This window comes from Ochotona curzoniae, unplaced genomic scaffold, assembly GCF_017591425.1.
Source record: "Ochotona curzoniae isolate NIBS_2020 unplaced genomic scaffold, NIBS_Ocur_1.0 scaffold_4937, whole genome shotgun sequence".
In the NCBI taxonomy this organism is placed as follows: Eukaryota; Metazoa; Chordata; class Mammalia; order Lagomorpha; family Ochotonidae; genus Ochotona; species Ochotona curzoniae.
In genome coordinates, this window is record NW_024467126.1 from 2,260,355 (window position 1) to 2,280,014 (window position 19,660).

The following is a 19,660-nucleotide window of genomic DNA, read 5'->3' on the forward strand; positions in this document are numbered from 1 at the left end:
GAAGTCTCAGAGACCCCAGCTGGTCCCCCAGCATGATGGATACTCCATCTCCTGGGGGCAACCACGTCAGAGGGGCTCCCTATCGGTGCTGGTCTTGCATGGGGTGGGTCACACAGGAGGGCATGGGTTCATGATCATGGGGTCACACGCTGGGACTTCCTATGGTGGCTTCTCTTCCACGTGAGCCATGGGGTTGTCCTGTTCGGCTAACCCAGTGACCAGATTCGTACACGGAATTTAAACGCGTCTTCTTCACGAGGTGTTCAGTTACAGGAGGGGAAAACAAAGCCCTTGGCCATGTGACTCTGCCTGGCCGGGCCTCAGTTTACACATCTGAAAAGTAGGACCAAGACCCCACTGATGTCCCAAGGCCACCTGTAGGGGGTGGGCTCTGTGCCGGATGCCATCAGCTCTGCTACCCTTCCCTGGGGACCCAAGAGAAAAGCCAAGAGTGGGTGACAAAAGATGTTTATTTGGCTGATTCAGCCACTCATGTCAAAACATTTTTTAAAAGATGAGTCAGCAATAGAACGGTCAGGCTGGTGTGGTCTCCCTGCCTCTCTGGGGCACAGAGCACCCCCTGGCCCCAGATGCCAGCTTCCAAGTGGGGTGCGGGAGGAGAAAGCGGAGACTGGGTTACTTCTTGGCTGCTTCTGCCTGGGCCGCTGCCAAGTCGGCCTCCTTCTGGGCAGCCAGGAAGGCAGCCCGTTCCTTCTGGAAAGCCGCCAGCTCCTCGGCACTGAGGCTGTAGGTAGAGAAAGCCAGTGGTGTCGGGGAACGGAGTGGCAGACATCCCAAAGCTTCTGGGGGGCCCAGGCCACTGTCCCAGAGCCCCACTGCTCCCTCCCTGCAGCCCCTAGCCTCCCAACCAACAGTCACGGGGCGGAGGGTAACAGGCAGCAAGACAACAACGAGGGGCTTCAGTGTCGTCCCCGTTCCTGCTCTAGGCCAGGCCAGACACCCCCAATCTCCTGTGGCCGTCCTTAACTCCACTGCTTCACCAACCCTGACCACCCAGAGGCGCTGTGGGCCAGCATCCTCCTCCTCCTCTGAACTGAGGTTCCCGAGAGCGGGCCAAGTGTCTTCACTCAGGCCTGGCTGCAGCTGGCACCCACAGCACCAACACAGAACACTGCTTGGTCCACAGACTTCAAACCAACACCCCAAAAGCAGACTCTGACCGCCCAACCAGAACCCCCAAAGCAGACCCTGACCACCTAACCTGGGCCTCCAAAGCAGACCCTGACTGCCCCTGGGGCCCTCTCTCCACACCCACTCCACGACACTCACTCCTTCACCACCCGAATGCCCAGGGATCGGGCAGAGCCGATGATGGAGCGGACCACTGAGGACAGGGGCACGTCCAGCAGGGCGAAGGCGTCGTCCTTGGCCTTGACCCGCGCGATCTCATACACGTGCTTCAGAGTCACCAGGCCTGCCACCTCCTTTCCTGCCAGGCGGAAGCCAGCCCATCTTCAGTGTTTCTGCTTCCTTCCCAACCCCAGAAGACTCCCACGTGCCCACCCTGGCTGGCCCTCACCTGTTTGCCGGGCTCCCTTTTCAATCCCAGCTGCCGCCTTCAGGAAGTAGGAGACGGTGGGTTGACCTATCTTGATTTCAAATGACCTGTCAGGCTTAACCGGAAGATACAGACATGAGAATATCTCTTGTCATCCAGGCCCAGGTAACTTCTACCTGCTGGTTCAGTCCCCAAATGGTGCAAAGCCAGGAGCTTCTTGTGGGTGCAGGGACCCCAAGAACTCAGGCCAATCTCTGCTGCTTTCCCAGGTGCACCAGCAGGCAACTTGGATGGGAAGTGGAACAGCGGGATCTCAAACCCTGAATGGAATTCATTCAAATCTGAACGGAACACTGGCACTCTAGGCGGAAGCTAAACCCAGCAACTCCTAAAGTCCTGTCCCACTTCCCAACTGCCTATGGCACCCCTAACAGACCCCAGGACCCCCAAGGAACAATCGGTCTGAAAACACGGGAAGAGGATGGCTTGGGACAGAGTGTAGAAAAAAAGAACACATTTGCCCCGGGGCGGCCGGAGGAACAAGAGGGGGTGTGGGATGAAAAAGCAATTGGAGTTCAGGGCTGAGACCCGGCACCTTCACAAAGATCTTGGTGGGCAGCGGAATGCCTTCTTTGATGTCCTTGGTCTTCTCGTTAAACTCCTTGCAAAACTGGTTGATGGAAACGCCTCGCTGTGGAGGAAGCCCAGGGGGTTGGTGTAGGGAGGAGGAGCGGCAGCACAGAAGGGGGTCCTCAGCTCGTGGGATTCCCAGAGCTGCTACCACCCCAGGGCCTGCGCCTCACACACACACACACACACACACACAAGGGCAGGGGGCCCCCCGGCTCCACCTGCGCGCCCACTCCCACGCTCCAGCACACACACCTCCCCCAGGTGTGCACGGATACACACACACATACACCCCAGGCGTGCACAGGTACATACACACACACAAACACACACCAAGCTGAGCCCCTCGGCTCCACCTGTGCGCCCACTCCCACCCTCCAGCACACACACCCAGGCATGCACGGTTACACACACACACAGCAGGTGTGCACGGGTACACACACACACACAGGCGTGCACGGGTACACACACACCAGGCATGCATGGTACACACACACACCCAGGCGAGAACGGTATACACATACACCCCAAGCTGAGCCCCCCGGCTGCACCTGCGCGCCCACTCCCACCCTCCAGCGCCTCCCACGCGGGGCTCCAGCCGCACCTGCCCTAAGATAGGGCCCAGCGGGGGCCCGGACATGGCCTGGCCGGCCCGCACGATGGTCCGGATCACGCCTCCAGCCTCGGGCTTTCTGAGGGCCCGAGAGGCCCGGCTCAGTTTCGACATGATGCTAGGGAGGCTTTCTAGCTTTAGTTCACTTCAGCGAGTGACACTCTCTGGGCGCCGCCATCATGGGCCAGAGGTCAAGGGTCCTCCCGTCAGGCGAGGGGCCGAGGAGGCTGAACCGTATCGATCCTATCGCGGCCGCCGGTAAGGCAAGAAGAGTCCAGTAAAGAGGGAAAGGAAATCTCCCATCTGCGTTTTCCAGTGGCTTTCCGACTCACTTTCCTTCCGGAGCATACATGCAGGCATTGCCTCGGGCAGCTAAGCAGGAGAGAGGCCCTTGAGCATGCACTGCATTATGGGCATGGTAGTTTTTAGCGCTTGCGTAAGTGAAGCTGCTTGATGCGCGCTAGAGCGCCGCCTGCCGGACGCCGTGATGATGCTACGGTTTGACACGCACCTGCAACTTGTAGTTAGGGCGACGCGGCTGAGTGTGGTCCCGGGCACAAACCGCCCCGTTGCTCCTCTTGCTGGCCGTGAACGTGGTCAAGTCACTTAACTGATACTGTTTCCACCGCTTTACGTGCAGAATTGTAAAAGATTGCTCCCATCTCTGAATTTTCATAAGGACTGAGTTGGCAAAGGATTGGAGAACAGTGCCTGGCGCCTTGTAAGCTTGTGCTGTTATAACACACACAGTTAAAACGCTTTTGGCTGGTGTGGTGGCCCCACGAGTTAAGCTGTCACCTGCAATTCCAGCATCCCAGGTGAGCATAGGTTCAAATCCCCATCCGCTTTCTGAACCAGCTCCCTGCAGATGCTCCTGGGAGAGCAGCAGATCCTTGGGCAACTGCAACTACGCCAGAGACCTGGAAGGAGTTCCAGGCACCTGGCTTTGTGTCTGCACCAACCCTGGCTATTGGGGCCGTTTGAGGAGTGAACTGATGAGTGGAAAATCTCATTGGCTCTCACTTTCCCTGTATCACTCTGCCTTTCGAGTAAATTAAATAATCTTTAAAAAATCACTCTCATAGAGCCACTGTAGGAGTTAATAGACTCAGCCATCTGTGATCAATAAAATGGGCTGTTGTCATCTGACATAATTTAACTTCTTTTTATATATATATATATATATATATATATATATATATATATAACAGAGATGTTTGTTTTTATTGGAAAGGCAGTTACAGAGAGCAGTGGAGGGACAGAAGAGAGCTTTCACCTGCTGGTTGACTCCCAAGATGGCTGTAGTGACCAGTACTGAGCTGATCTGAAGCCAGGAGCCAGGAGCTTTTTCCGGGTCTCCCACGTGGGTACAGGGGCCCAAGGACTTGAATTATCCTCTGCTACTTTCCCAGGCCACAAGCAGCAAGCTGGATGGGAAGTGGAGCAGCCAGAACTGTAGGCAGAAGCTTAGCCATGGTGCCTGCCCCTAGCATTGGGCTGTTTAACCACAGCTGCACTGTACTACCTCAGCCTGAAAAATTACAGTCCCCATATGAAACCACACAGCACAACAAGAAATACACCAATGTTCATTAGGAATTCTTGCTGGATTTCCACGAATCAAGTGTGATTGTCCCTGCATCTAACATCTAACATTTATAACATTCTGCCACCCCAGCTTTCCCGACACTGAAACCTTGGGCAGGCTCATGACCCCATGCCACCCCACCCTCTGCTTTCTGTAAAATGCAGCTAAGGTATGTGCCTGCCTCCTAGGAAATGGTGAACTCAGGGAAGACATTAGACGAAGGTAATCAGGGAAGAGCCTGCCCCGGGAGCCCCGAGTGACTCAGTGGGTGCCTGTCCCACCTGCTGTTTGTGGAACCTGTTATTCCGACTTTGGCAAGTTACAGGAAAGCCACTTCTGCAGAGAACCCTGGGAAAGCCTGACATTTGGGGGAGGTCCAGGTGTGACACTGGGAAGGGATGACCCAGGGGAAGGTGCTGGGCTCAGGTCTGGTTGTCACCCTGTAAAAGTTGACCATCACCACCTACAGAACGCACAGAGACCTGGTCCAGGCTGCCCTGCCCCGGCCCTGCCTGACCGTTATTGAAGTCAGCAGGTGCTCCAGGTCCTTACAGAGCAGAGTAGGGGAGTTGAAAATCTTGTACTTCCAACTGATGTATCTGAGAGACAGAGAGTTGTCATCTTAGTTCATGTTCCAAGTGCCTGTAACGGTGGTCTGTCTGAGGCCAGGAGCCAGGAACTCCACCCAGGGCACATGGAGTGGGACAAATACCTGGGCCGTCCTGCTTCGCTCTCTGGGACAGGGAGCTAAGTTGGAGCGGAGGGAGGAGTTGGGACCCACTGTTGTACAATGCCGGGTCCCACGTAGTGGCTTCGTCTGCTACAGTGCAGTGCCAGCCCCGGATGTTGCCATCTCTCGTCTGGGCACCCAGAATAACCTCTTGGTAACCTTGGTGGTCAGCGTAGATTCCAGACCTTTCAAGGTCTGTCCCTGGTCACCTCCCTTCTAATCCCGGCTGCTCCACTTCCCATCCAGCACCCTGCTTGTGGCCTGGGAAAGCAGTCGAGGACGACCCGAAGCCTTGGGAGCCTGCACCTGTGTGGGAGACCTGGAAGAGCTCCTGGCTTCGGATTGACTCTGCTCCAGCCGTTGGGACTGCTTGGAAAGTGAATCATCGGGCGGAAGATCTCCCTCTCCGTCTCTACCCCTCTCTATATATCTGACTTTGCAATAAACAAAAAATATCTTTTTAAAAATTATTTTATTTTGGTAATCTTTACATAGTTGATTAAAGTACAAAGGGTCAAGGGCTACAAGAAAATGGGCAAGACCATTGTTTCCACATTAATATCATTTTTTTTTCTGTATCTGTGGTAAGGGAAGAGATAAAGGGAAAAGCCCCACCCAGCCTCCCACCCATCCCCGATGTGGGGCACGCTCTGAGGGTCCTGCTCATGCAGTTTTGATAGTTCAGCAGTTCTGAAATGCTGCCAATCTGGCCTCTCCAAGTACGATTAACTCTTCAGAACCCACTGGCTCACATAGTCTCTTCATGGTTGGGGTTCTTAGATCAGTAGTTCAATTGGAGGAATCCCCAGGTTTAATTTGACAGAATTAGCCCCCAGTGCCAGCCTCTGCCAGCTGATGCTGCAGCTAAGCCCAACCAACCCTCACCCACTCTAATTTATGCTTACACCAGGAGGAACAATCAGCCCAGCCTGGCTTTTCCCTAATCTAGCTCACATGAGGCCCACAGGTCTGGTCTGCCTGGTCTGCCCCCATCCCAGCTCATGCTCTCCAGTGGGAGTGGTGTTCCAGCAGGGGAGCACCCCTATATATCCACCACCGGCTTTGCCCCCTCCCTCCCTGGTTTTCACATGTGCTGTTTGGGTGCTGCGGTCACCTTCGGTACAGGTCACCTCACCTTGGCACTCCGTAATGTGGACCAAACCTGGCCCGACCCACATTCTGTTTTGGTGCTCAGACTCACCAGCGGTTGATGTGAAGTGGTTCAGCCTGGTCTGCCCGCCGACCCATGCCAAATGTATGGCTGTGGGTATCCTTCTCTGGCCTGGTCTGGGCTGCTCCTTATCATGGTCCTTGCACTCACCTGCATCGACTCTGTCCTACCAGAGGAGTTACCCAGGCTCCTCCGTCAGAACCTCTCCCAATGCGAGAATTTGCGCATACCGGTGGGTCCCTGAGCCAGCTCTACTTAGTCCACCTCCTGTCTTAGCAGCAACAGTGGCCTTTCCTGACTGACCTTCAACCCAATCTGGTTCTTACTGTTGGATGTTTCAGCCCAGCCACAGCTCATCCATACCCACATACAGCTCAAACATGGCTCAGTAGGGGCAGAAACCTAGCCTAGTCCATCCCACATCTACCCTGGTCTTCCAGAGCACCAGATGGTGCTGGAATCTAGCCTGGCTTGGTGTGTCCAGTCTCAGTCCACACTCGTGCCAAGGGAGACTATAGCCATTTCCAGATTAAAACGCAGCCCCCATTCCAGCCCTGCACTCACCAGTAGGAACCCCAACCCAGTTAGAGTGTCTTCTTAGCTCTCCAATCGGGCCTGTTCCCAGCCATAGATCACACACATGCTGGTGGTTGCTCTGACCCAGCTTGGCATGACCTCAGCTGTCTCAGCCTTTGCCTTCGATGCTGTGGCCTAGCAGTCCTGGCTCAGGCAGATCAATCGGAGTAAGAGTCAAGCTCAGCATGGCTTGTGTTCCATCCTGATTTCTGTTCTTCCTTGTGAGTTAAGGTTTGCTCATCCCTGCCCAGTCCACCCCCTTCCAGTTGCAGCTTGGCCTACCCCACATCCTGTTGTGGGATGCACATTTGGGTGCTGCTGCCTTGACCTACCCAGACTATTGTTGTTTCCTTTACCCATAAGTGATGGCAGGCTCCATGGTCACACCTAGCTCAGCCCATCACCACCCCAACTCGCAAGCTATCCAGCGGGACTTATATTTCCGCAGGGTTGGGCCCACATTTTCCCCAGAGAATCTACCCCCAGATCTGGTTCTCCTGCGTGTTGGCTAGTGCCCTGACCCTGCCAAGTGTAACCCATTCCCCATTCACCGCTCAGTAAGGTTCTGGCACCTAGCCCTGCCAGACAGGCCCCCAGCCATAGCTTTCGTGTGGACTGGTGTGTGGCAGTCAGTGATGCTCTGTGCTAACAGCCCATCTCAGGAGTCCCATGTGGCTTGATGAATCAATCCTGCCCAAATAGAACTTATGGACTCTCCCATCCAAACCCTCAGATCTCAGTCCCCATGCTTACAAGCGAGTTCTGTGACCCCATCGCTAGGAATCACACAGAATTCATCCCTCACCTACAATCACACTAGCCTTATCCCTGGATGTCCCTAGGCAGCAATTACACACCCTAAAACTCTAGAGCCCACGGCCAGGTGGCCAGCATGCAGAGCCCAAAGCCTAGGACTCACTCACTGTGTTTATTTATTTAAAAAAAATCATATATATATACTAGAGCATCCCAAAGCACCTGCTACTCCATGATCCCTGGCAATGCCCTCTCTGTAAGCAGGTGCGTCTCTGTGGTGTCCCATAGAGTGTGCATATGCTACTCCAAGCCTGGCCGGGTCAGTCACAGTGTGCTGGGCCTTTGGAAATGAAGCAGGTATGACATCACGTTTGAGGCTCTCATAGGCCACTGCACTGGCTTTCTTCCTTTCTGAGCACGGATTGGTAAGAAACCCATTCTGCACTGTGGCCGGACTACGCAGGACAGCTCCCACCTATGGGGTCTACACTGATCATTTCCATTACACTGTTTTATTCAAAACGTGTCCATTCCATAGCCACTAAGCACTCCCAACCATGACTCATGAAAAGCTCTGCTCTTACAGGAGTGACTAAAGGAACCGGCTGAGGGGCATGTGTGATGTGCCAGGGGCCATGTGTGATGTGCCAAGAGCCGCCATTCAGACGGTCCCCGACAGACAACGGCTTGGCGGAGAACGTCTGGACTTGACAACGGTGCACAAGCCAGACACAGTCCTTAGAAACCATACTGTGTTCAGTTCTGACCTTTGCGCTTCTTCCCGGCTGAGGATCGGTGATCCGATCTGATCTTAGGAAGCTGGCTGTTCATGAGGGGGAGTGTTGGAAATGCTACGGAGTACTACACTGCTGGGCTGAGTCCCCGTGGTTTTTCTTTCCTTCCTTTTCTTTCTTCCTTCCTTCCTTCCTTCCTTTCTTTTTCTTTTCTTTTTTTTTTTTTTGATGCAGATATTCAACACATTATTTTAAAGGTTTATTATATTATCATAATTTTATTTAAAAGGCAGATTTAGGGACCAACACAATAGCCTAGTGGCTAAATCCTCACCTTGCATGTGCCAGGATCCCATATGGCACCAGTTCGTATCCCAGCTGCTCCACTTCCCAACCAGCTTCCAGTTTGCGGCCTTGGAAAGCAGTAGAGGACGGCCCAAAGCCTTGGGACCCTGTGTCTGTGTGAGAGACCAGGAAGAAGCTCCTGGCTCCTGACTTCAGATCGGTTCAGCTCTGTCCATTGTGGCCAATTAGGGAGTGAACCAGTAGTTGGAAGATTTTTTTTCTATATATTTCTTTCTCTATATATATCTGCCTTTGCAATATAAATAAATAAATAAATAAATCTTGGGCCCAACATTGTAGCCTAATGGCTAAAGTCCTCGCCTTGCATGCGCTGGGATCCCATGTGTGCCCCAGTTTATGTCTCGGATGCTCCACTTCTGTTCCAGCTCCCTACTTGCGGTCTGGGAAAACAGTAGAGGACGGCCCAGACGCTGTACCCGTGTAGGAGACCTGCAAGAAGCTTCTGGTTCCTGGTTTCAGATCAGCTCAGCTCTGGCCATTGAAGCCACTTGGGGAGTGAAAGATCTTTCTCCCCGTCTCTCCTCCTCTCTGTAAATCTGGCTTTCCAGTAAAATAAATAAATAAATAAATAAATCTTAAAAAAAAAAAAAAAAGAAGAAGGAGAAAGAAAGAAAAAAGGCAGATTTACAGAGAGAGAGACAGAGAAAGACATAGGTGCAAGGGTCCGAACTCTCAGGCCATCCTCCACTACTTTCCAGGCCGTTAGCAGGGAGGTAGGAGTAGCTGGACCCGAACCAATGCCCATATGGGATGCTGGCACCACAGGGCGGAAGATTAGCCTGTTGAGTCATAGCGCCAGCCCCTTGATCTTTTCCTAGAGGTTATTGGTTTGTTTTAAAGCCAAGGCTCCCTGGGCAGCGTCCACCTAACCTGGGGTGTCCCATGGTGATTTGACACACAGTTATGACGGGCCTGATCTAACAGTGAATTCCAGCAGCTGTACTCCACCGAGATCGCCGTGGACAGAGGGAGGGCGTGCAGCGAAGACACCCAGCAGGGAGTTGTCTACGTCCCCAAAGGATGAGCTGTCGCAGCTTGCTGCTTTCACTGGGGCCTGGCAACAGTGGACAAAGCAGGTAGCACTTTTTGACTATGTTCAGCTGGGGGGAGTTTGATATTGGTGGAAGAGGCACAAAGAATCTGGGAGATGGGGGGCTTCACGAACAGCCGCTGGGATAGGGAGCAGCTGGCAGGTGCTTCCAACCGTCCACGTTGAATGCAAGGACATCTCTGTTGAGCCCTCCTGGATTCGCCCTTTGAAACTCACTTCATAGACAGGGTTAAGGGGCTCCCCTCTGGGCTTCCGGGGGGGTGGGTTCCGGTAGTACCGAGGTCTAAGGTTGAGGAAAGGACCCTTCCTGTGCAAAGGAAGGGCCCTGGCCAGGTAGTGGGACGGGGAGCCCCGGTGAACCTCAGAGACTCCCCCTCGTCAGATACAGGGACGGAATCCAGGGTGTCCCGAAATGGGGGTGATGGGCGGGGCTTCCCTGAGCCGGCGGGGCGTGGCTTCAAGCCCGAGAGGCGGGGCTCCCGCCAAAGGGGAGGAGCTCCGGCGATTAAGGCTCCGCGCCTCCGCAGGGGCGGGGCTCCCGGAGGCGGGGCCGTGGGCGGGGCCCGAGGCGGGAGGCGTGGCGTGGCGCTGGACGCCCCGCCCCTCCCCGCAGCCCCGGGTGTCCCGGTGACAAGGCAGCGCCGACAGCCGCCACCGGCCGGGCGCATCCCGCAGCCGGGCGCATCCCGCAGCCGCGGCCCCGCGGGCCCGGGCACGGACGAGGCGGGCCTGGAGCGGCGCCGAGCAGGGCCAGGTGAGACCCGCGGGGCGGCGGGGCCGCGGGCGGCGAGCGGGGCTGTGCGGGGCCGCGGGCTCCAGCTGCGTATTTACGCGCCGGGCGTCCTGCGGGGCGCAGGGCTCAGCGCCGCTGCTGTGGGCTTGTTTTGCAGACTGCCCGCCTGCGGGAGCCGAGCCGGGCTCTGCTCTGCAGCCCGGGCCGGTGCAGGAGGACGGGGAGGGGAGCGCCGCCCCCTCGGGCCTCTAGGGACCGCAGACAGACACCTGCGCGCATCCGGCAGGCGTCCCCTGGCTCCAGGGCGAAGCTGAGAAGGAAAGGGATTGAGACAGAAGGATGGAGGGACCGAGGCCAAGCAGACAGGCTGGGGGCAGAGAGAGGACGCGGAGAAGGACAGAGGAGTCCTTGAAAAAGAGACAGACGGACAGGCCTGGACCTGTCACTGGGGCAGGTGAAGTCCAAGAACCTGACCCCGGGGCTCCATCTGAGCCGTCAGGGTCCCCAGCACATCCCAGGCTGGTGCGGCCTGAGTCCCCACCGAGGCTCCTCGCACTCCTGCTGGATTCCATCTGGCCTCTGTTCCTTCCCTGGTGGGTCAGAGCGACCTGGAAGAATTCGGGGGGAGGCCCGTTGAGGAGAGGTCCCCAAGAGAACGGGTGCCATTGCAACAGAAAGGGTGAAAGGTCACCCCTTCCCTCCCCTGAGTTCCAGGTCCCTCTGCAGCAGAGTAGGCTCTAGGATGGAGGGGAGGCCCTCCCTATCCTGGGGCGGGAAGCTGTCAAGCTATTTTCTCCTCTGCCCAGGATGGTGCTGGAAGGAAACCCCGAAGTGGGGTCCCCCCGGACCTGTGACCTCCAGCACGCGGGGAACCAGGGCTCCTGCATCCTCTCTTCTCCCGGGGAAGGTGCACAGCCGGACGAGGGGCCCATCAAGTACGGTGAACTCATCGTCTTGGGGTGAGCCTCCCTGCACCCCCATCCACTCACCCCAGAGCAACCCGACCCCCACACCCAAGGGCCCTCAGCTCTCCCGCCAACTGAACAGACTGCCCCATTGGTCCTCGCCATCCTGGCTTCCTCATAAGTTTAACCGAGACAGCTCCCTTGGCTCCGTGGCGCTTTCTGGAACTCTTGGTTTTCCAGCTCAGCTCCATTCCGGTGTGTGCCCTGCGCCCCCCTGCTGCCCTCTGGCCAAGACAGACAATGGCCACTCCAGAGGGTGGTCAGCAGGCAGGAAGGAGTGAAGCAGCCTCTACACAGGGTGTAGACACGCTGCTGGCCCGTGCCCCATGTGCTGGGAGGCAGGCCTGTGCCGAGCCCCTTTCATGGACATTGTCTCATTTCAATCTTCACAAAGATGCTGTGAGGAAGGAGGTGAGGAAACCGAGGCTCAGAGAGGGGAAGTGACTGGCCCCAGGGCACACAGCTGGTAAGTGGCAGGACTGGGATTGGAACCCAGGTCCTTCTTACTCTAGGTCAAGTGTTCGCTCATCCAGCCACATTGACCCTCACGCTGCAGGTGGGTCAGGCCAGAAGTGAGGAAGTGGCATGTGTCAGTCCTAGACACCTGGCCAAGATCCGTGCCCTGACTCGTGTCCGGGCAGCACAGATCCCCACCCCCATTGCTTCTTTGGGTCTCTCTGCCGTGTGTCCTGAAAAAAATCAAACCTCCTCCCCCCCCACCCCAAAAAAACCCCCACAACTATTTGCCGGGTGAGAGTGATGTGAATGATGATTGTGAAGACACAGTAATGGCTGTCGGTATATAATCACACCAAGAGCTTTTCGAAGAACATAGTAACAACTCATTCACTAAGGGCTGCCTGGGTTGGACATGTCAGGAATTTTTAAAACGGTTTATTCTGGTCCAGCGTGGTGGCCTAGCGCCTAAAGTCCTCACCTTGAACATGCCAGGATCCCATATGGCCACTGGCTCTAATCCCAGCGGCCCCACTTCCCACAAGCTCCCTGCTTGTGGCCTGGGAAAGCAGTGGAGGACGGCCCAAAGCCTTGGGACCCTGCACTGACGTGGAAGACCAGGAGGAGGTTCCAGGCTTCTGGCTTTGGATTGGCGCAGCTCTGGCTGTTGCAATCACTTGGGGAGTGAACCAGTGGATGGAAGATCTTCCTCTCTGTCTATCTGACTTTACAATAAAAACAAATAAATCTTTCTTTTAAAAAAAAGTTTTATTTTATGTCATTATTTTTTTAAAAAATATTTCTTTTATTTTTATTGGAAAGTCACATATACAGAGAGAAAGAGAGACAGCGGGAGAAAGATCTTCCGTCCATTGGTTCACTCCCAAAATGGCCGCAATGGCAGGTTTCAATCTGAAGCCAGGAGCTTCTTCCAGGTCTCCCACACAGGGACAGGGTCCCAAAACTTTGGGCTGTCCTTGACTGCTTTCTCAGGCCACAAGTAGGAGGCTGGATGGGAAGTGGAGCTGCCAGGATATGAACTGGTGCAAGGTGAGAACATTAGCCACTAGGGTATCATGCCAGGCCCCTCATTCTTTTTTTTTTTTTTAAGATTTATTTTTATTTATTTATTGGAAAGTCAGATATACAGAGAGGAAGAGAGACAGAGAGGAAGATCCTCTGTCCGATGATTCACTCCCCAAGTGAGCACAATGGCCGATGCTATGCTGATCTGAAACCAGGAGCCAGGAACTTCTTCCGAGTATCCCACATGGGTGCAGGGTCATCCCCGACTGCCCTCCCAGGCCACAAGCAGGGAGCTGGATGGGAAGTGGAGCTGCCGGGATCAGAACCGGCGCCCATAGGGGTTCCTGGCACGTTCAAGGTGAGGACTTTAGCCGCTAGGCCACGCGGCCGGGCCCAGGCCCCTCATTCTCAAAGGGAAGTTTTGAAGTAGGTTCTGAAAACTCAGAGGTCACGTGATAGGTCATGTGGCAGGTCATGTTACAAGTGGAAGAGCCAGGTTTTAAGCCGTGCAAATCTGGGAGTCCCATTCTATGTCCTGAACTTGCCTTAGTCACAAGGCCTTGGTTCCTGCTACATACACCACTCAGGAAGAGAACAGCAGGGCAAAAGGGGTATACCTCTTAGGGGTGCTTATGTGGCCAATGGCCTGCTTTGTGTCCCAAAAGAAAGGCTGGCTTCGCAGCTGAAGGCTGGGCCACCCATGAGGGATGCTGGGGACATGGTCCTCAGTCAACTATGTGTCTTTGCAAAGCCTCCAAGAGAATGCCCAGAACACACACTTGCTCCCCACCCACGGACTCGTTCTCCAACGCGGTGGCCAGGGAATCCAGATTTTATTCTTAAGATCTATTTATTTGAAAAGTTATGAAGAGAAGGCAGAGACACCGAGAGAATCTTGCATCAGCTGCTTCCCTCTTCAAATGGCTACAACCTCCAGGGCTAGGCCAGGCTGAAAGCAGGAGCTTGGGACTCCAGCTGGGTCTCCCATGTGGGTGGCAGGGACCCACACTTGAGTCATCGCCCAGGTGCACCAGCAGGGAGCTGGACTGGAATGGGAGTGACCGGGACTCACAGGCGGAGACTTAACGCGCTGTGCCACAACACCAGCGCCAGAAATCTGGCCTGGAAAGTTGTGATTCCAGGGCACTTGTCCGATCGGCAGTCATTTCTCCTGTCATTCCCTGCATTCTTCAGTGGCTCCTCCAGCCCTGCCTGGACATGGTGGCATTCAGGGCCCTCTCACCAAGATCACTTCTCAGCTCAGCATCCCTGGATCTCACCGAGTCCTGCCAGCTTGGGGCCCTGGCACGGGCTCAGCCTGCCGTATGGAAGGGTTCCTATAAGTTTAGAGGCAGGTGCATGTTCAGATCTGAACTTTCCACTTACCACCCCACCCCGAGGCAAGTCACTTAGCGGAGTCTCTCTTTAGTCAACATGAGAGGAAAACCAGCTGCCCAGGGGGCAAGGTCCAGTGCCGCCAGGGACTCACTAAGACGGAAGACCAGTCGGAGAGGCCCCGGTTTCCTGCAGTGCACAAGGCTGTGATTCGTCCTGCCTTTGCCTGTCAGCAGCGCTCCCCCTGGACCAGGACTGGAAAGGAAGGCAGGGGATTCCAGACATGTGGCAAGGGTGGGCCAATTTTCTTGCATCTTTGATTCAGAATTCGGTATGGACGAATCCTTTCCCAGTTCTTCCCAGCCTGCATAGATTTTGTCTTTCCCAGAAAGTTGATACTGAGGCCAGCCCACCCTCCTCCCACCTCTGCCTTGTAACAGGTAGGACCTCATGAGTCCTTGAGAAGTCGAGCCTGCCCCTCCTCCCCCTGCCGCCACTTAACACTGAGGGTACTAGGCTGGCCTGTGGAGCATCCTGCCATCTCCTAGCACCTGTCCAGCATCTGTCCAGGCATGATTTTGGTGTCCCAGGAACACTTGGTTACTTGAGTGATTGCCCGCTCTGCACGTCCCCCAGTGCCCCAATTTGATATTGGAGACTATTCCACTTCGGAAGGGGTTCTAGGGCTCCTTGATTAACATGCGTCTGCCAGAAGTTGGCAGTTTCCTCAAACCTCATCAGAAGCTGACTCTCTCTCTCTCCCCACCACTCTCTCTTCTGCATCTGCCGTATCCACAGCTACAACGGGTGTCTGGCCAGCGGGGACAAGGGCCGCCGGCGAAGTCGCCTGGCCCTGAGCCGCCGGCCACACGCTAACGGGGTCAAGCCAGGCATCATGCACCACATCTCCACGCCACTCGTCTCCAAGGCAAGCACGGGGCCCAGCACCCCGGGGCCTATCCCACCCTGCAGTCCCAGGCCTGGGCCTTTGGCCTTCTCAGTCTCACCTGCTCATGCCTTCCCCTGCCCTCCCTTTTGTTTAAGATTTATTTATTTGCTAGGGAGAGTGGCAGAGCAGGTGAAAGAGAGAAAGATGCATACACCGGTTCATTTTCCCCCAATGGCTGCGAGCGCCAGGGTTGGGCCAAGTTGAAACAAGGAGATCCAACCTCCCTCTGGGTCTCCCACACGGGTAGTTGGGCCTTCAGCAGCTGCTTTCCCAGGGGTATTCACAGGAAGCTGGAGCAGCCACGTTCAAGCCCTCACTCTAATATGGGCCGCCAGCACCACGAGTGGCAGCTCAACCCGCTGCACTACCATGCTGCCCGCCCCTGCGGCCCCCCACGGGGTTTTACAGTTGGCAGATGTTCCCCTGAGCGTCTGGGAGAAAACGAGCAGCATCATTGTCAAGGCAGCATGGGCTCAGACAGCAGGACGCAAGCGCCACACAGCCACGCCAGGGGAAAACCTTGGGCTCACCATGCCACCTCTGATGCCTCCAGCTGGTGGGGGAGGCGGGGACATAGGGCAGTTGCCCCTGACGTGGAATGGGGCTGGGAACCCTGTTCTCAGAGTGGCTGCACAGGACGGGAGGAGGGCACCTGCTTCCTGCGTCAAAGGAAGCCGCCCCCTCCCAGGGAGTGGCCGCCCGGGCCCGGAGTGACTTCGTTCGCCTCGCCAGGCCCTGAGTAACCGCGGCCAGCACAGTATCTCCTACACGCTGTCCCGAAGCCAGTCGGTCATCGTGGAGTACACCCACGACAGCGACACAGACATGTTCCAGGTAAGCCCACGTCCCGCCGCGCCCTCCACCTCCTGATCCGCAGGAGCTCCAGGGGACAGCTGGGCACCAAGGCCATGAGGCTAACGGGAAAGGGCTTTGGGGCCACTCTGTAAATGAGGCATGCAGACTCCCCTCTTCTCCCCAAGTCCGAGGCTGACCCAAGCCTCCCAGTGCAAGGCTTCCCGGCTGCAGGAAGCCATTTCAGCTTGGTGGTTCAGAGTGCCCAAGCTTAGGTCCCCGCCTTGTCACTGAAAACTCAGTCACTTTGGACATAAGCTTCTCTGGGCCTCGGTTTGCTACTCTGTAGAATGGAGCCTGTAATAGTACCAACAGCCTCCACCACCCGCGCTCTGGGAATGTAACTGAATCATTGCGGGGGTGCTGGGACGGGAGGCCGGGACAGTCCCCTCTCCCGTGGGTGATCCTCTGCTCACAGCCCCATTCCTCGCAGATCGGTCGCTCCACAGAGAACATGATCGACTTTGTGGTCACCGACACATCCCCTGGGGGAGGGGCTGCCGAGGGCCCCTCTGCCCAGAGCACCATCTCGCGCTATGCCTGCCGGATCCTCTGCGACCGCCGGCCGCCCTACACCGCCCGCCTCTATGCTGCGGGCTTTGACGCCTCCAGCAACATCTTTCTCGGAGTGAGTTGAGTCCCGGGCAGGAGAGACTTACTCTTTCATCTGAGAGTTGGCCCAGGGGCAGACTGGGAGAGGTGTACGTTGTGAGCCCCTGGGGGAGGGACTAGTCCCCAGGCGGGGACCAGGGAGCCACACCACGTCCCAGATGCTCTCCTTGGGGCCCAGCGGGAGGTCAGCAGGTGCCTCCCACGGCAAGCCTCTCGCGGCTGCCTCTTAGCTGGAGGCTGCAGGAGTAGTGCCCCTGGCGTGCAGCCACTCAGGCACATGATCTGATCCCTCATGTGGTGCCAGGAGCGGGCGGCCAAATGGCGGACCCCCGACGGCCTGATGGACGGCCTGACCACCAACGGCGTCCTGGTGATGCACCCAGCGGGCGGCTTCTCCGAGGACTCGGCCCCGGGTGTCTGGCGGGAGATCTCGGTGTGCGGGAATGTGTACACCTTACGGGACAGCCGCTCAGCTCAGCAGCGGGGCAAGCTGGTAGGTGGCCTGCTCCACCCTGTCACACGCCCTTCCCAGGCTGCTCCCAAAGACTGTGTCTCAGGGGAGGGGAGCCCATGTGCCACCTGCCCCGCAGACAGGATCAGGCTCGTGTCCCAGAGGGCCTGCACAGCTCACCGAAGGCCCACATTGCGATGTGGATTGGACCCCCACACAAGTACCCCGTGTGGTACCCAGCGGCTTGGAGGCTACCAGCAGCTTAAAGCAAAAACCACAGCCCCTTAGGAGTGTGGCACGTGCCCAGCCTTTGCATGTCTGTCTCCTTCTGGGTGGGTTTAAGAAGTCCTCTGTTACCCTTCCTGTGTGGGGAGTGCTCTGACACAGCTGTGGGAGCCCCACGTCGGTGCAGATCAGACAGCCAATGGCAAGAGGCAGGCGTGAGTCCCAGAGAGAGGTGGGGGCTTGTCTAGCCTGCAGCCCTGGGGCCATGTGCACTCTCTCTGGCTCTGGGCACCCGGGGGCCGGGAGGTCACAGAAACCTCAGGACAGAGTGTGGTCCATCTTTCTGGAATGCCAGCGCTGTGGAGAGTGCTGCGGGGAAGGCACGTCTTAAAAGCCTGGCTCCATGATTTACAGGAGCTTAATGCTGGTGTGTGTGTGGGGGGGAGGCACTCCACATGCTAGGCGCCACGTGCCAGGCACTGCCGTGTTTTCATCGGCTGAATCACTTCATCTTCATGAGGCCCACTCGGGATCCAGGAGAAGTGGGATCTGCCACGAGGATGAGGATATTAACACAGTGAGAGATTGAGTCGTGCCCCGCATCCATCCCCAGGGACACAGAGTCAACCATTGAGGGAACCCGACTTCAGACCGAGTATCCCTGCTTGGGGCCATTTCCGCTTCGGCCGCTAGGGGGAGTGTCAACCGAGGCAGAGTCCAGATCCAACAGTGAGGAACAGCACGTGCCAGGAGGCACTTGCCTCACTCCCTCTGCAGCCCTGCCTGCCAGTCCCGGGTCCTCTTCCCAAGCAAAGGGCAGTGGGATGGGCTGGAAGGAGGCCGACCCAGAGCCCAGGGCCCTAGATCAGACCCCTGTGCTGGCCCTGGCAGGTGGAGGACGAGTCCAACGTGCTGCAGGACGGCTCGCTCATCGACCTGTGTGGGGCCACACTGCTGTGGCGCACGCCAGCAGGGCTGCTGCGGGCGCCCACGCTGAAGCAGCTAGAGGCCCAGCGGCAGGAGGCCAACGCAGCCCGGCCCCAGTGCCCCGTAGGCCTGAGCACCTTGGCCTTCCCCAGCCCGGCCCGGGGCCGCACCGCACCCGACAAGCAGCAGCCCTGGGTCTATGTCCGCTGCGGCCACGTCCACGGCTACCATGGTTGGGGCTGCCGGCGGGAGCAAGGTCCCCAAGAACGCGAGTGTCCCCTCTGCCGCCTCGTGGGGCCCTATGTGCCCCTGTGGCTCGGCCAGGAGGCCGGCCTCTGTCTGGACCCTGGGCCGCCCAGCCATGCCTTTGCTCCCTGCGGCCACGTGTGTTCTGAGAAGACTGCCCGCTATTGGGCCCAGACACCACTGCCCCACGGCACCCACGCTTTCCACGCCGCCTGTCCCTTCTGTGGGGCTTGGCTTACCGGTGAGCACGGCTGCGTCCGCCTCATATTCCAGGGCCCACTGGACTAGGCTCCCAGAGGTCCCCGCTGCCACACCCGCCTGCCCACCCACGTTCCCCACCTCCTGCAACCCAGAGGGGCTGTGCATGTGGGACTCTGGCCCGCTGGCTCGTAGCCGCACAGACAGGTGGATGGATGGACGCATTGGGTGGGCGGTGTCCCTCTCTGGGCAGTCAGACCCAACGGACCTCAGGTGCCAGCTCCAGCCTGCTAGTAGGGGGAAGCCCTGCTCTTCCAGGGGCATCCCATATCCTGCCGCCTACACTGTGCCCCTGGGGGAGAGAAGGAGCCGAGGCCCCGACCCTTAGCTTTGGCCGGATGCATTCTGGGCCTGCGTCAACCCGGATCTTCCTCCACTGCTCTGTCGCTCCTCCCACCTCCACCATGTGTCCCGCATGCGTTCAGCATTCCAGCCCCTGAGCGAGGGATGGGGGGATGGGGGCAGGCTGGGACCAGCATTGGCTGCCACCCACCTTGCATTGGCCTGTGTGCCAGACGAGTGCTGGGCACACAGAGACGATGCGACCTGGCTCCCTGCCTGGTCATATGGAGGATGGATCAGAGTAGCCAGTGGCAGCGCGGGTGTAGGTGTGACCGGATCAGATTAGAGGCTGGGGGAAGGGGGTGGCAGTCCAGGCCAAGGGTGGCTTCTTGGAGAAGGCATCCCAGGGTTACTCAGGCAAGAGGGCTGGAGCAGAGGCAAGGGCTATGCTGACGGGGGCAAAGGCTGGATGCAAGCTTCTCACCTCCTTGGTGGACAGCTGGGAGGATTGGCAAGTCCCTAGTGCGGGCCATGACACAAGGGCTACCACCATTGCCAAACCCCAGTGTGTGCAGTGTGTGCCCTGCACTGTGCTACCGATAATAACAG

The 19,660-nt window shown here is 57.0% G+C and overlaps 2 protein-coding genes across 6 annotated transcripts; one reads left to right on the top strand and one right to left on the bottom strand.

The window, feature by feature from the left end:
- Nucleotides 1–452: 452 nt before the first annotated feature.
- On the bottom strand, nt 453–3,040 carry MRPL11 (mitochondrial ribosomal protein L11). Of its 2 annotated transcripts, none has more exons than XM_040970729.1 (5): nt 2,832–3,040; nt 2,115–2,210; nt 1,541–1,634; nt 1,291–1,450; nt 453–745 (listed from the first exon to the last, which is right to left on the bottom strand). In XM_040970729.1, the coding sequence occupies exons 1-5, from the start codon at nt 2,874–2,876 to the stop codon at nt 637–639; spliced, it is 504 nt and encodes a 167-aa protein (XP_040826663.1). In that variant the 5' UTR covers nt 2,877–3,040; the 3' UTR covers nt 453–636. The 2 variants fall into 2 exon arrangements, with proteins under 2 accessions (XP_040826663.1, XP_040826662.1); XM_040970728.1 differs by having other exon boundaries at nt 2,754–3,035.
- Nucleotides 3,041–11,274: 8,234 nt separating this feature from the next.
- PELI3 (pellino E3 ubiquitin protein ligase family member 3) lies at nt 11,275–18,799 on the top strand. Of its 4 annotated transcripts, XM_040970993.1 has the most exons (7): nt 11,275–11,426; nt 11,827–11,898; nt 15,048–15,177; nt 15,931–16,032; nt 16,484–16,678; nt 16,967–17,155; nt 18,230–18,799. In XM_040970993.1, the coding sequence occupies exons 1-7, from the start codon at nt 11,275–11,277 to the stop codon at nt 18,797–18,799; spliced, it is 1,410 nt and encodes a 469-aa protein (XP_040826927.1). The 4 variants fall into 4 exon arrangements, with proteins under 4 accessions (XP_040826927.1, XP_040826929.1, XP_040826931.1 ...); XM_040970995.1 differs by lacking the exon at nt 11,827–11,898; XM_040970997.1 differs by lacking the exon at nt 11,827–11,898 and having other exon boundaries at nt 11,275–11,415; nt 15,154–15,177.
- The last annotated feature ends 861 nt before the right edge of the window (nt 18,800–19,660 follow it).

Coding starts and splice junctions, on each gene's coding strand:
- MRPL11 (XM_040970728.1), bottom strand. CDS start 2,876: ATGTCGAAACTGAGCCGGGCCTCTCGGGCCCTCAGAAAGCCCGAGGCT. Junction 1,451..1,540: donor AAAGGGAGCCCGGCAAACAG/GTGAGGGCCAGC, acceptor TCCGCCTGGCAG/GAAAGGAGGTGGCAGGCCTG. Junction 746..1,290: donor GGCATTCGGGTGGTGAAGGA/GTGAGTGTCGTG, acceptor CTCTACCTACAG/CCTCAGTGCCGAGGAGCTGG.
- PELI3 (XM_040970993.1), top strand. CDS start 11,275: ATGGTGCTGGAAGGAAACCCCGAAGTGGGGTCCCCCCGGACCTGTGAC. Junction 11,427..11,826: donor GGTGAACTCATCGTCTTGGG/GTGAGCCTCCCT, acceptor ATCTTCACAAAG/ATGCTGTGAGGAAGGAGGTG. Junction 16,679..16,966: donor CCAGCAACATCTTTCTCGGA/GTGAGTTGAGTC, acceptor ATGTGGTGCCAG/GAGCGGGCGGCCAAATGGCG.